The 15,867-nt window shown below is 41.0% G+C and overlaps 1 protein-coding gene across 1 annotated transcript in view; it reads right to left on the bottom strand.

The window, feature by feature from the left end:
* Positions 1-11,540, bottom strand: part of CUL3 (cullin 3) — a 110,144-nt gene extending 98,604 nt beyond the window's left edge. The window contains exon 1 of the mRNA XM_079783206.1: positions 11,055-11,540. Coding sequence (XP_079639332.1) covers positions 11,055-11,120 — 66 coding nt within the window. The 5' untranslated portion in view covers positions 11,121-11,540. The remainder of the gene's footprint in view (positions 1-11,054) is intronic.
* Positions 11,541-15,867: the final 4,327 nt, after the last annotated feature.

Here is a 15,867-nt window from a genome sequence, read left to right on the forward strand (position 1 = left end):
CAGTTCACACAGAAAGATGTAGAACATAGCTCACTTTCCCACTGCTTCATATTAAGATTTAACCATCATCACTGAAACACACCATGCTTATTTTAAAGGAAATTCTAAGGCTGAAAAGGTAGGTGAATTTTGCAACATCACAGAAAGTGTTTTAGGCCATGGACCATACCAGCATCACTTCATAGATTTATCTTCTATATATATAAAAAGCCAGAGACCGTAACGCCATAACGACCCTAACGACTGGTCACTATGACGCCCACTGTGGCCAGCGAACAGGCTGATCAGGGGGTGGGACCAGCGGCCAACCTCCTGCAGCCACTCTCCCCGGCCGGCCCCTCCCCAGATCGGCCTCCCCAACCCCAATCAGGGGCAGGGCCAGCTGGCCAACCACCCATGGCCGCTCCCCCAGACGGTTGGCCCCCGATCGGCACCCCCCATCCCATTTGGGGCGGGGCCGGCTGGCCCACCGCCCCTCCCCATGGCCAATTGCCCGTGGACCTCCCCCAGCCAGCCCTGCCAACCTCCCGCCGTCTCCTCCTCCCAACAGGCCTAGCTGGACCCCAACTGTGCATGAATTTGTGCACTGGGCCTCTAGTGTATATATACAATGCCTTTGCTAAAATTTTTAGAATTGGAATGAGCCTAAACCCCAAGTTAAAATATCTTCATTTTACAATTGCGGGAACTGTGGCTAAGAGGCTTATCCAAGATCACACAGCTAGTTAGAACAATGAAGAAATCCAAGTGTGCTGGCCTAAGTGTAAGTTTCCTTTACTCAACTCAAATCACCTGGGTGCTCAATATTAAGAAATCATTTTATAATTGAATATGCTAATCCTATATAATAAAACCCTAATATGCAAATCAACCAAACAGTGGGACAACCGGTCGTTATGACTTGCACTGACCACCAGGGGGCAGACACTCAATGCAAGAGTTGCCCCCTGGTGGTCAGTGCATTCCCACAGGGGGAGAGCTGCTCAGCCAGAAACTGGGCTCATGGCTGGCAAGTGCAGCGGCGGTGGCAGGAGCCTCTAATGCCTCCGCTGCAGGTGGCCAGTAAAAAGCCAAGGGTCCCGGAATGCAAGAGCCCCAGACTGTGAGAGGGATGTCTGACAGCCGGCTTAGGCCCGATCCCTGGGGTGATCAGGCCCAAGCCGGCAGGCAGACATTCCCCAAGGGGTCCCAGAATGCGAGAGGGCGCAGGACGGGCTGAAGGACTCCCCCCACCCCCAGTGCACGAATCTCGTGCACCAGGCCTCTAGTGTTAACAATAAGTCACTACAGCCAAATACTTATTTTAGTTTGGTCTAGAAAATAAAAGCTCTCAACTGGAAATCAGGCTTCTAAGTCATGGTTCTTTCTTAAGTTAACGTTCTCTCTGGTCCTCTATTTCCTCATCTAATAAATGAGATTAGAACAGATTCTCTCTAAAGTGCCTTATAGCTTTTAAAAACTAAAATATGAATATAAATAACAGCAAATATGTCACTTTATTTGACTAGTGATTAGGGTTCATCCAAAAATATATCTCTTTTGTCTCATTTGCACATACTATGAGGAAAAGTGAAATATTTTAAAATAGCTGATCTGTGTGCTCCAAAATTCATTTTACTGCTTACTCAACTTTAATATATTCTCAAAGACAAAAATTAAAGATTATATTAAAATATTTACACATTAATAATGTTAAGAAATCACTTTTTTTCTAAACATACACTTACCAAGATAAATTCCTATTAACTGAAAAAAGGAAGTTAAGAAATGTGTGCCATCAGCCAAAAAGAAAAGTGTTAACTAATAAATATGACAACTAATGTGTCTTTCTGATAGGTTATGACTTTGACTAAAGTCAATACACACTAGGGCCCATTTAAGCAATTTATGTACTCAAATTTTACTAAATAAACACTTTTATTGATTCAGTTTTTATAACATTTACTCTCATTTACCTTGAATCTAGTGAGGCCTAGACTTGCAAAAACAAAACAAAACAAACAAACAAACAAAATAAAAACACACAAAACTTCCAATGGCTAGAACTTAATTTTGATTTCATAACAAATAGTGCATTGTATAAGCTGCAGGACACCCCAAATCTGCCCCTGGATAGTAATTTAAATGAAAACTTTAGGATTATTTTTCTAATACATGCCTATTAAGAAAATTTTTTTTTTCAGAATCTAGCAAATTCTTAACAGAATATAATTAGGTAGTATGGTATAGTGCAAAGAACATAAATTTTTGAGTCAGACAAGCCTGGGATCTGAATCCCAGCTCTGCCCTTTCATAGATGTAAATGTATTTCACTGTGTCTCTGAGCCCCAGATAAATTTAAAACAAGAGTAACAACATCTAAAGATTGTTGTGAGGATTTAAGGTAATTATATTTCCAAGTACTTAAAACAGAGCCTAATACAAGATAGACATTCAACAAACTGTAGTTACTAATCTTATAAAGAAACTTCTCATACTATTAATAAATTGGAAAGGAAAAAGAATTTTTCATGATTACTTTCAAGAGGACAGGGCAAATAGAAGAGGCTAGGTGTTGTTCAGTGAAGGGCCGCTTTAGATAAGAATGACTTACAATCGGTATGGTAAAGTATTCCTCTTAGCAAGGATGGCTTGCTTTTAGAGAGAAGTACTGTATCTCTAAAGAATATTTATTGTATTTTCTTAAAATAGGTAAAGATATCCCTTTGATGTCTTTATTCTTTTGCTTAGCAGTACAACTTTATTTAAAGAGCAAATTTGGGTCCATTCCTTTCTCAATGATTCCAAGTACTAAATGAATGGAAGTCAAATTAATAAATTTTACTCAATTACATTTTCAACTTTAAAACTAACTTTAGAAAAAGAAGTAATGCTTTCTAATAGTAAAAGCTCTGGATTAGGGATTAGAAGCTCTGTTCTCAATTTCCTATTAACTTTGTCAATTTAGTCAAGTAGGACTCTCCTCAATTTAAAGAAGTCTGGATTAAGGACTGGTTATTTTAAAGCAATAAACAATTTATACTTATGGCAACATAGGAAATGCTCTAAATTACCAGAGAGGGAGATTTTTGAAGATACTTACTTCACTCTCCCTGGGTCCTAGAGACCACATAAGAGTTTTAAAATAACTGTCCCACATGAAACACATTATTTTTAGTTGAAAATTCTGACTTTACGATTAGAAAAATTCTTTTAAATGTCTCAGTGATGCCATCATTAGACAGCACTTTCTGACATCATTTTTTTTAATCCTCACAATTAATCTGTGAGAAAGATTGCTACAGAACACATCTTAAAAATGAGAAAACAAATCGGCACTGCTGGGATACCATTCTGCTGCACTGACAAAGAAAACTGTGTTCTAATAAACGACATACAGACTATTTGAAAGCTCATGGCTATGAAGGTAGTATGGTAGTCACCAGGATTGGGAAGAAAAGAAAAGAAACATCTTCATTCTTTGAGACCTGAGAGGAGTTGAGAATGAGTCAAGATACAGGTTAAAGAACATAAATGAAAGGGAAGAAAGTTGAAAAACTTAACACAAGTTAACATTAGTTTTCTCAGTAAAGCAGTAGTTAAATTTTTTGAAGAAGAGAGATAAGAGAATTTTAAAAAATATATCTTTCTATTGATTTCAGAGAAGAAGGGAGAGGGAGAGAGAGAGAGAGAGAGAGAGAGAGAGAAAGATCAATGATGACAGAGAATCATTGTTCGGCTACCCCCCTGCACATCCCCTACTGGGGATTGAGCCCGCAACCTGGGCATATGGCCTGACCGGGAATTGAACCAATGGGTCTTGCAATTTCTCCCAGGAGTGCAAAATAGCCTAAAAACTAAAAGCATTAAAGGCAGATAGGTGGAATGATCCAAGATGCTTTTTGATGATATTTCTGGCCTTGCTCTGAGGAGTAGCAGAACAGAAAGGGCAACTAGTAACAGGTATCAATCACCACAGCTTGGGAGAATGAAAGGAATCTTCCTGAGATCCAAGAGGACAGTAATGTGAGAAGGAAATAAGCATATAGAATAATTGAATAATAATCATAGCATGCATTTTTTAATAATGCTTACTATGTGCCAGGCACTACTGTAAGAGTTTTACATGAATTCACTCTATTCTTACAATCTTGCAAGGTAGGTACTATTGTTTTGCCTTTTAACAAAAGAGGAAACTGGCAGAGGTTTGGTGATTTGCTCAAGTTCTACATCTAATAAATGGAGGAGCTAGGATAGTATGCAACATTGGAGTTTAAGATTTCTAAAGTAGCAGAATGACAAGCAACAAGACAGGGTGCAGATCACAAATACAGAAGAGGCCAGGTCTGTTTGATTATTATTTTATTTCTAGTGCCTGACTCCTAGTGGGAACACACAATAAATGTATTTTATAAATGAATGACTATGCCCACATGCAATGGATCAAGTTAAGATTTAAACTAGAACATGTCTGTGAAGAAGGTATTAAAGTCTTCCAATGACTGGGTGAGCACAGATAAGAAGTCAGGACATAGTCATAAGAAGCACTCAATAGAATAGTTAACAAGGGCCTGCGCCACAAAAGAGGATGATGGAAGTGGCAATAAATGGCACCTGGACCCAGTGATTCAAAGATTATATAAAAAAAAGACACCTCAATTAAAGAAGGTAAGCCCGTATCCTCAGGGCAAAGCCAGATCTTAGATGAAAAGGCTAAGAATTCTAAGAACGGGCTGAGGATATGGAGGAGTGAAGTAGTGGATCAGAATGTACAGGTGAACAGATTGGGAGGAAGGAGTCAAGGTGGAGGGAGCAAAATGTAAAGCACAGCTAGTAAACAGAAAAAACTGGACCAGAGAGTCTTCTGACACTTAATCCAAGGTTACTGCCAATGCATCATACTACTTTTACTTTCAAGTCATTATCATTTCAGGAGATTAGGCTGACTACCTGTCTGAGGAAAGTGCCATAGGATCATTAATGACCTACTTATATCTTAAGACTTCACTTATAGCTGCGGAGTTCAAACATTTCAGAGTACTACTTCCATTGACTTACTAAATTAATCAATTACTATAGTTTGGCTTAAATGACTAGTTTCTCATTTAATCAATCATTCAATAACCACCTACAGTGTTTCTAACACTATGCTAAGTGCTCTGTGGTTCAAAAGGGTGTCTGGTATAAGCTTTGGGCAGGGACCACAACCTAGTTCATAAGTGAAACCAAAAAAGGGTGGAAGAGAAAGGGAAGAAAAATGGGAAGGAAATAAGAAAAAGTGTATTTTTAGATAAAAAGCTAATGTACATATTAGGATATACATACTAAATGAGTGTTTACTCCTTTAATAAAGTTACATACTTCCTCCAACTCCAATAATTATGTGAGATTCATTATTAGAACTTCTCTTTTGAATCTATCCCTCAAGGGCCAGTAGCATTCTTTTGAAGTGTCCCAGTGGTACCAAACCTATATCCTTTGAGACTAATTTTCTTAGTGTCGTTCACAAATCGACTCTGTAGGTTTTTCAAAATGTAAGTTCTAAAAACTGTACCAAAAAATGACAGCATCACTAAAATAAGTGTCTAGTATCCCCATATAACAACTTGCAAACATAGTATCAATTTTAGTATTTACATAGTGGCATAATCATAGCTACATGTTGATATAGCAATAGGTGCTGTTCTAATGCTTTATTTTCTTTACCTCACAACAACCCTGTAAGGTAGGTACTACTAGTATTTGCATGTTACAGAAGGCTAGAAGTGATTAAATAACTTGTTAAAAATAACACAGCTAGGAAGAAGTGAAGCTGACATTCAAACCCTGGCAGCCCAGAGCCCTTACTCATATGCTCAGTCTCTTTACTTTTTAGGGATATTCCTAATACATACAGTATGTTGACTACTCTAATGTAAAACTAAGTGAAAATTCCCTACAAACTATCCAGTTTTATTCTTACAAGTAGTCGACGAAATGCAAATTAAAGTACTATTTTTTTTTTTTTTACCTATGGCATTAAAGGTATATGTTGACTAAGACACTAATACACAGAAGTTAAAATGACACAACCTTGAGAGGTATAATTAATTCTTAAGAGCCTCACTTTAGAGCCAAAACGGCTGGGTTAGAATCCCCAGTCCTGCCACTTACAAGTATAGGGACTTTAAGCAAATTACTTAACCTCTTAAGCCCTCATATATATAACAAATGAGAATAGTAGTATTCTATAGAGTTGTGCATTTTAAGTGAGTTTATATATGCAAAGCACAGAGAACAGTGCATGGCACATGGTAACATTCAAAAAGTATTAGCCATTATTACTACCTTTCTGTCAATTTGGTAATAGATATCAATTATGGTTAGCCCAGTACTTCAATAATTATAAATGAGCTCAAATATTTATGTGCTGTCACAGCTGCATTATTTATAATAGAGAAAATGTGGGTTCACTAGAATTAATCAAAATACTTGGCAAAAGAAATGATTAAGCAAATGAAGGTACTATAGAGTATTACACAGTCATCAAAAATTATGTGTTCAATATATTTTACATGAAACTATATGTACAGTAAGATAATAATTTTTTAAAGGCAGTATATACAATTATATTGTACCTCACGTTTACTGTGTGCTCACACGTGTATGCCAGATTAAAAGAAAACACATCAAAATGTCATTGTCCTGTTTATTTCCAAGTGATATATTATGAATATACATCACATTTATAATTAGAAAAGCTACCAATAGGAATTCTTTACTTTGACAGATTATGATTGAACAGTTTTCACAATATACTGATAGACACTAACTGTAACTCATATTTCATCCCAGTGACTTGTTCTTACTAGTAACACCTTTACTTTTCTGTTGACTTTACAATGGATAAACAAGAATTATTCTCAAAAACTGCAATATTTAAAACTATAAATTGTCCAGAAACCTTTATAAAAATCTAACAAAATTGTAAATATCAAGATGACCTTGAATGAAAATAACAGCAAAAATTACCTCTAAGGTCTCCCAATTTATAATACAAAGGAAAGGCATACTACTTTTTTCTAGTCCTAATTATATAATCTTCCTAAATTAGAGAAATTCTGTTTTTTAATTTAATGAATAAATGATGTGCAAACAAATAAAGCTTTCTATTTTGTTTGAATGAATCAACTTTGTGACTTATGCGTTATTTAAAAGACCAAATTCTCACATTATATTCTCTACTATCAAAAATAGTTTCAAATGTAATATTGATACTAATGATTTTCCAGGTTCCTCTGAACTGCCATCTAGGAAGATAATGCAAAATGAACATGTTATAAGTACCTATTTTATGCTTTTATTTTTCAACTTCTAACAGCTACAACACAGTGGGCTGTCCTAAAACTACTAAAAAGGAAGAATGAGTCTAAGTATAAGCAACACTTCAATAAATATCCTACAACTTATTCCAGGATTTCTCTATAAGAAAATGCTACAGAATGAAAAACAAACTTACAATTAATTCCCTACCCTGTATTATTCAGCTTTCCTGTATGTATGTCCTGGTAGTTTTAAGCAACAATTACTCTCCCTAAGGAAGAGAAACCTATTATCAAGATCAAAGCTGTTTCCCCAAATCTGGCAAATATGTAGCTGGAAAAACAAAAACATTAATGGTACCCATTAGTCGTTAAGTTCTTGTGACCTTATATACGTAAAAAATAATCTTAAAATTTAATCGCTTACTAATGTAAGCCACTTTATGGGTTCCATCTACTGGTAACCTCCACATCATTCCCTGTCCGCCACACAGGTAGAGCTCTGGTAATCTCATCTAGAATTATGGAGTGGACATCACAGTCAGAGATTCTTTATCATGATTAGCATGCTTCTATAAACGAGTAACTGAACCCATTTCCAGATCATATTCTAAAGGCAATCACTTTCAAAATGTGTCTTTACTCTGAAGGCTAAGCCAATTAAGGCAAATCAGAAGAGAGGCTAGCACTTCCATTCAAATGTATCCCCTTCAATCCAATCAATCTTTCCAAGCTCATGTGGACAAAACCCTGGACAGTACAGATGGTGAGGAATGGCTTTTCAGAGATAAGGACAAAAGGTTCATCTGACAGTAACTAATCCTACATAGTGGAACAAAAGCTCAGGGTTGAGACACATGGCAACATCAAGGGAAGAAGAGTAGAAACTCCTTGGGGAGCATTCTCTGGTCCAAATCCACTTTGTTTTCAGGAGTTTGGCAACTTATAGCCTCCTTCCTTAAAATAGTTTTGTGGCCCTTGCTGTTACTTTGGGTACCCCAAAACCAGAAAGATGTTAAATGATATATGTACTTTGTACACTGCAGCAAAGCTCAAAAACTGGGATAAACTTTTCCTCCATCAACAATGTATAAAGACAGAAAGTTACTTATTTATTGTTTTCCATCTTAAAACGAACCAATTTCTCTTGAAATCTTATGAAAAGGTCTACTTAAAATGTAAATTGTGCATAAAACTGGTATGGTGTAACTTCTATTCTTGTGAAGAATGATGAAAATACACTTAAAACATGCACTCAAAACACTAAAAATGCCTGATTCTACTGATGGGATTGTGTCTGGAATAGGCTTACATGACTATAAAATATAAGTTCACTTACCACTCTATTCTGCAATACAAACAAAACAATCCCCAAACATTTTTATACATTTTGCACATCAATTTTATAAAACGGAATCTGAAATGAGCACTTCAGACCTTTGGTTAAACTATAATTTCCCTTAAATTATAGTAACTATATATCCAAATGGTAAAATACAGTATTTGTATGTACATATGTACACACATAAACAATATTTTTTCTTTATGGAACACTATGTATTTTCTACTTCTGACTACCAATTTATGCAGACTACAGTTAAGCAAAAGATCACTAACCTGAAATAAAAGAAAAATTTTGAAGGTCTATAAATACTCATTTACCAATGTGAAATACCATACCACTGAGGCATATCTCTATCCTTATTAAAGGCTCAAGGAACTATGACTTAAAAATTTATATATCAAAAAACAATAATTGTTCTTTTCACTGGCAACTACGATGATGTTACTAATTATGAAATAATAAAGTCTATACTTCTAAAAATTAGCAGATATTAACTACTGAATATCAAACACTAGTCACAAACTTTATTAAAGGCTTTTAGAAAAACTTAGAGGGCAAAAAATCGAGACAGAAAGGGTCCAAATTAGCTCATAACCATATGCTACTTAAAAATTCCCTAAAACAGTGCCTGGCACATGGTACTCAGTACTTGTTGAATGAACGAAGGAATGGGAGAACAGGTAGGAACCAGCTAAGATACTGAGTTGAAAATACCTAGATAAAGGTAGAACCAGCTAACCAGAACATTAGCATAAGTAGATGTCAAATGTGAGCTATTCCACATTTTAGTAATAATCTGAAAAAGAACTCACACTCCAAGAATAGCAAACTTTTCCTAGAAAACTTGTTGCATAAACTTATTTAAAAAACTAAATAATTCTAAATTCTGCTAAAAAGATTAGAACTGATTCAGTAGGAAAACTAACATTACTCGCAAATTCATAACACTATTCCCTTACATGGGAAAACATGCTAGTGGACTAAATTAGTGCTCTTTTGTCAGCATTTCTTACTTTGTAGTTTCTCATATTTACTTAGAAAAAAACTTCAAAATTACAAAATCCCTTCAAAACATTTAATTCTGAGTATATCCCACCTTGTTTACATAAAGCAGGAAGTCTCCACACATCGACATTCCCGTTTACAATTTCATAGTCTGCATCAGGCATATTGTTTCAAACTTTAAGAATTCAGAAAGGTCAAGTTCCTTGAGTGAATTTCTTACTTAAATCCGACAACTATATTATTAATAAAGTCTTTCCTCACTGCAACCTACACTTGACAAAAATCATGCTTTAAAAAGTGAGTACACACCTCCTCCCCTTTCCTCCTCACAGGATTGTGTCTATGATTCCATGAAAGGAAAAGCAAGATCTTTCTGTAGTTTCACTATTTTTAAGGCTCCTGCTCAATTACTAGTCTTTCTTGACATATAGGTGTTACTGTAGCGACGCGAGCAAGTATGTCCAGTTTCTCTTAACACCGGTAGTTTAAAGGCTTTGCCACTGACTACCTGTATCATATAAGTTAAACACTATATACTCGACTCCGCAAGCGTGCGACTCAAAGTCATACTAAAAAGTTTCTCAACAGAACACATTTGCAGTCACTAACACCTATAGAGTAAAGCAACCCAGGGTGGTGATTATTCATTCTTTTGGGCTTCCAGGTCTGAGAAACAGAGAACCAACTGCCCAATTTGTTCCCGCTTGCTTCTCCTGACCCTCCTATTGGCGGGGGCGGGGGGGGGGGATTTCTGCACAAGAGAGTTTGTCAAGTGCTTTGAAAGCCTGTGGATGAAAGATGCTATAAATACATCTGATATTACTAGTATGTTTCTGTCGAGCATTACGTGGAACCACTGTCATTGCGTTGAGGATAGGTTGATGGCATAACGCTTCCTGGGGAGGGGGAGAGAAAGAGGACAGTCCCCCCCATCATCCTAAAGGTTTGCCTGGGTTGTTTTGTGAAACCACAGCGAAACCCCACGTGAAAAGTTATACACAGGCCCCATACAAGGAGGACTTCGACAGTCCCCATCCCCGTGGGTCTGTGGGTCCCGGGAACCGAGCCGGGAGAGGAGTGCTAGCTGTTGGGCCTACACCCCAATAATGTGGGGAGGTGCTGGGACCGGCAAAGGGGCCCCCCGGCCACAGCCGACGCCCGCGGGGCGGCTGGAGGCGCCGCTACGGGTGGGGGCGCGTCGCCGGATCGGGCGCCGGGCGCGGGGAACGGCCCGGGAGGGCGGCAGTGCCAGTGCCGGGGCCCCGCGCAGCCCCGTTGCCGGGAAGGCTCGCGCCCCGCGGCCGGCGGCGTGGGGGAGGGGAGGCCGGGCCTGCGGCCTGTTGGGGGAGTTCAGCCCGGGCCTCGCGTGCGACTCTCGGCCGGGCCCCCGGCCCAGGGGTCCCGGGTGCCCAGTAGAGACTCACCGGAAAGGCCCGGATCCGCATCTTGGTGTCCTTCCGGCTGCCCGTGCCTTTGCTCAGATTCGACATGGTGCTCGTCCCCTCCCCGGCGGCGGCTGTGGGTCGCACTCCGAGGCGCCGGTGTCACATTTAAGGCGGGCGGGCAGACGAGGGGCGACGCTGGGGGCGGCGGCGCGGCCCCCGGTTGGGCTGGGGAGCTGGCCGGCCCCTGGGCGGCCGCGGCGGGGGCGGCGGCGACTCGGGCTCCGGCGGCTGGGGCTCAGCTGGGGGGCTGCGCTGACGCGGCTGCTCCGCGGGGTCCCCCTCACGCCCGGCTCAGCTCCCTTTATCGCGCTCCTCCGCGATGGCGGCGGCGGCGGCGACGGACAAACATCTCACTGCGCAAGCCGAACGTCCTCCTCCTTCTCCTCCTCCGCCTCAGCGAGACGAGATCCGGCCCAGAGGGTGGAGGGGGGAGGAGGGAGGGAGGAGAGCCGGAGAGTGGAGAGATTGGGGGGAGGGAGGTGGGAGGACAGAAGGAGGCGGACGGCCGCCGCGGGGGGACGCTCAGATCTCGCGAGAAGAGGGCTAGCGCGCGATCCCGGGCGAGGAGGGGCGAAGCCCGGGGGCGGGGGGCCACGGGAGGAGGGGAGCCGGGGGTTGGGGAAGTGGGAGGGGCCAGCGGGGCGGGGAGGTGGGAAAGGGGCGGGGCTGAGTGCGAGAGGAGTAAGTTGTCTTTTCGATAGGGGAGCGTCGGAGACCGGGTTCTGGGCGGAGGCAGTTGCTGATTGGTGGAGGGTGGAGGTCACGTGGACCTAGTGGGCGGAGGAAGTTTGGAGAGCCTCAGTTGACTGTAGTGGGCTGGGTCCTGCTGGGCTGGCTTCTGCTGGGCTGGCTTAGGGCGGGGGCTGTGGCCGGGGTTAGGGCGGGAGGATAGTCTCTGGGAGGAGCGTGGGTGCAAGGTGGATAGCTACATCCTAGAACTGGTTCCTATGTTTTTCTAGGGCATGTGGACTAGGGATGGGTTCTTGAGCAGAAGCGAGAAAGTTGAAAGAAGAGTTTGTGCAGGAGTCACCTGAAGGGTCAGAAGTTAGGGTCCAGTATGCTTAACAAAATATTCAAATTATCTGTGCACACCCCAACTCGAGGATTGAGGGGTGGAGATATTAATCCACAAAATTTCCTTAAACTGCAGAAGCTCCAGGGCCTCCTGAATCCCTGCTATTCTCTGAGGGAACCATGACTTCTTAGTCTTAAAATTTATTTACCTTACCATAAAATGACAACTCCTTTAATGTAGTGCAATATTTTGGTAAATGGTGTTGAATAGACGGTAGGACAGAAACCTATATTTAACCTAACAATCATTTTTACCACTACCAAGAATATTGTAAGTTTTGAAAAGACAAATTATTGTCTTTGATTCAATTTGCTGCAAATTTGGATCCCCCCCCCCCCCCCTTCTTTGGCAATTGTAGTCAAAAGGTCTAGTTTGATTCAGCAGTCTTGAATTTTACTATCTAATTTGCCTCTTCTCCCAAATGATGTTATATTTGGATTTCTGATGCTGCAAACGAATGTGAGTTCCCACTAAAGTTCTGTTCATTTTAAGTAAGAGCCTACCATTGGAATGGGTATCAATATTTGGAAGCTGGACTTTTAATACTTAAAATTAGCATTTCGAAGCTGGGGTATGTGTATATACATATATATATATTTTTTAAATGGGTAAACTGAAATGTACTTTTCTATTTGTTTACTATAAAGTTGAATTTGCCCTAAATTAACTTAATCTTGATGACTAAATTTGAACGTATGCTTTCATCCCTTGGTTGAAATGCCCCATTTGAAAATGTATTTTCTTGTTTTGTTTTTCGTTATTAGCTAATCCAAACATGAGCTTAAGAAATGAGGATGTTACTTGAAGCAATGCCTGTGTAAACACTGAAGCTAAAAATAGGTCATCACGAACTGGATTGATAAGGTAAGATTGGGAGGGGCTCTGATTTAAATATAAGATATGAGTCTTGGTTAGGAGTTTATAATCTGTATGGTGATTGAACGTCCATTTGTATGATCATTAGACTATATCAACCGATGTTTTTTATTGGTTGTACTGTCAAATGGCCCAGTTTCTTTAATATAAGAATATATGTTGTGGAGCCATGGGTTTATTATGTGTCTTTTGGGGCAAGGACTTGATTGTGCCTGGAGTGCTTCATCTGTAAAATGGGGATAATAAAGCTTTCTTCTTGGACTACTATGAAATTTAAATGATTTCATACATTTCAAAAAGCCTGAGAGCAGTGCTGAACACAGAATAGCCACTCAACACCTGTCGGCTATTTTTTTTAAATATGTTTTTATTGATTTCAGAGAGAGGAAGGGAGAGGGGGAGAGAGAGATACATCAATTGACTACGTCCTGCATGCCCCTTACTGGGGATTGAGCCCATAACCCGGGCAACGTGCCCTGACCAGGAATCGAACCCACAACCTTCTGGTGCCTGGGATGATGCTCAATCAAATGAGCGACACAGGCTGGGCTCACCTGTTGGCTATTATTATCATAGATAATTAAAGCCAAGATTATACTGTCTTCCTTTATTCAATATGTAAGTTTCTAAAAAAAAATACTTGTATGCTTTTATAAAATGAATTTTATTTTAAACTGTGCCAGTCTTTAACACTTGGATTTCACAAAACAATAAAGTATTTTTAAAAACCTGGGGAACCAATATAGGTTTCTCCAACTTTATTTTGGCAAGTAAGGGCATTAAAAAGTAATAACTAGCATAAAATAGGTCCATAGTTTGTGTGTGTGTGTGTGTGTGTGTGTGTGTATACTAGAGGCCTGGTGCACCAAATTTGTGCAGTGGGAGGCAGGATGTCCCTCAGCCCAGCCTGAGCCCTCTCGCAATCCGGGACCTCTCTGATAGGTCCCTAGGCCTGGCCAGTGATCAGGGCCTATTGGGGCTTTCCTTCCCCAAGCTGCTGGCAGCTGTCCCCACCCCTGCCGCTGCCACTGCTTGCCATCTGTGAGGCGCTGGGCCCCCACCCCCATCACCTGTACCCTCTCTCTGTGGGCGACAGGCATGGGGTATGATCACTTGGCTGGCCTGGGCCTCCTTCTGTGGGGCGATTGATCACGGGGCCTCCAGATCGATTGCCCTGCAGAGGGAGGCCCCGCCCACCCAGCCAGGGCTCTGCAATTGATGGCCGGGCAGAGGGTGGCCTGGGTCTCCCTCTTTGGGGCAATCATGGGGCCTCCCAACCAATTGCATTGCACCTGCCTTGGTTGGCCTGGTGCCAGTGCGTGTCATAGCATGGTCATCTGGAAGGTTGTCCGGATGGTCGTTCTGCTGTTCGGTTGGTCAGTCGATTTGCATATTATGCTTTTATTATATATACTAGAGGCCCAGTGCACAGAATTTGTGCACTGGAATTGGGGGAGGTCCCTAAGCCCGGCCGGCGCCCTCTCACAGTCCGGGACCCCTCAGGGGATGTCCGCCTACTGACTTAGGCCCACTCCCCGCAGGGAACAGGCCTAAGCCAGCAGCCGGACGTCCCTCTCACAGTCCAGGACCCTCGCTGCTTACCGCCTGCCTGCTCTCTGCTCCTTACCACTTGGCTCGCTACTCCTTAGCGCTGCCGCGGAGGCGGGAGAGGCTCCTGCCACAGCCACTGCACTCGCCAGCCGTGAGCCCAGCTTCTGGCTGAGCAGCATTCCCCCTGTGTGAACGCACTGACCACCAGGGAACAGCTCCTGTTTGAGCGTCTGCCCCCTGGTGGTCAGTGAGCATCATAGCAGCCAGTCATTCTGGTTGTTCCACCGTAGGGTCGCTTAGGCTTTTATTATATATATATATACATACATATTCACACACACACACACACACATATATATATATGTATATATATATATATATGTGTATATATATATATATATATATATAGTATTTTAACCACATAAATTGGAGGAGGTCAATTTTTGAATAAAGTACAGTTTCTTAAATTTACCTTATGAAGAATAGTACAAAGCTGATATTTCTCATTTCACTTTGAATCTGAGAAACCATCATGGGCCAACATTTAGTAAACCTCTACATTAAGGCATATTTCCTTGTAATTGTGATGCATATCATCACCTTTTAATTTATTTGTTTTGTGCACACAGATTTTCATATGTTGGTTTTGTTTAAGCACAATTTGACTGCATTTAAAAGAATCACTATCAACTATGTCTTTCGGTAGTCTTTTAACTACAAAGACCCCAAAAAACTAAAATGAATTCATCTGCCATTGCCATTAAGAAATCTACTGCTCATTTATTTGTTCATTTATTTCTTCGTTTATTCAAGAAGTATTTATTTAATAGCTGCTATATATTAGCACTAAGGTGAATGAGACAGATGAGGCCTTCCATCACAGAACATAAAGTTCTTTTTCACCCCTTGAAATTTGGAAACCATAGTCCCAAGTTGGATTTGACAACAACTGCCTATACACTGCAATCCAGAAATCAGACATTTTTTTTTTCTTCCTAGGAAACCAGCATCCTCAAAATGTGTGTGAAACACTCTGAAGCCGCAGCAGACTATTCTCCTATGCCCAATGATATCCCTGACTTGCAACTAGCAAATTAACTTTCAGGATATTGGTTTTTCTGCCAACTGCCACCTGATCTAGCAGAGAAAGCGGGGCTGGAATTAGAACTCACTAGATATTGTATGCCTGCCGGTTGGTATTCCTACTTGCGCAGACAGTGTCCTGGCACAGGAGAACAGTGGCCCTATTTCCACTTATTCATATGGAACTGTAGATTCAAAGCTGGGAGC

This window comes from Cnephaeus nilssonii (assembly GCF_951640355.1).
Source record: "Cnephaeus nilssonii genome assembly, chromosome: 10".
Classification (NCBI taxonomy): Eukaryota; Metazoa; Chordata; class Mammalia; order Chiroptera; family Vespertilionidae; genus Cnephaeus; species Cnephaeus nilssonii.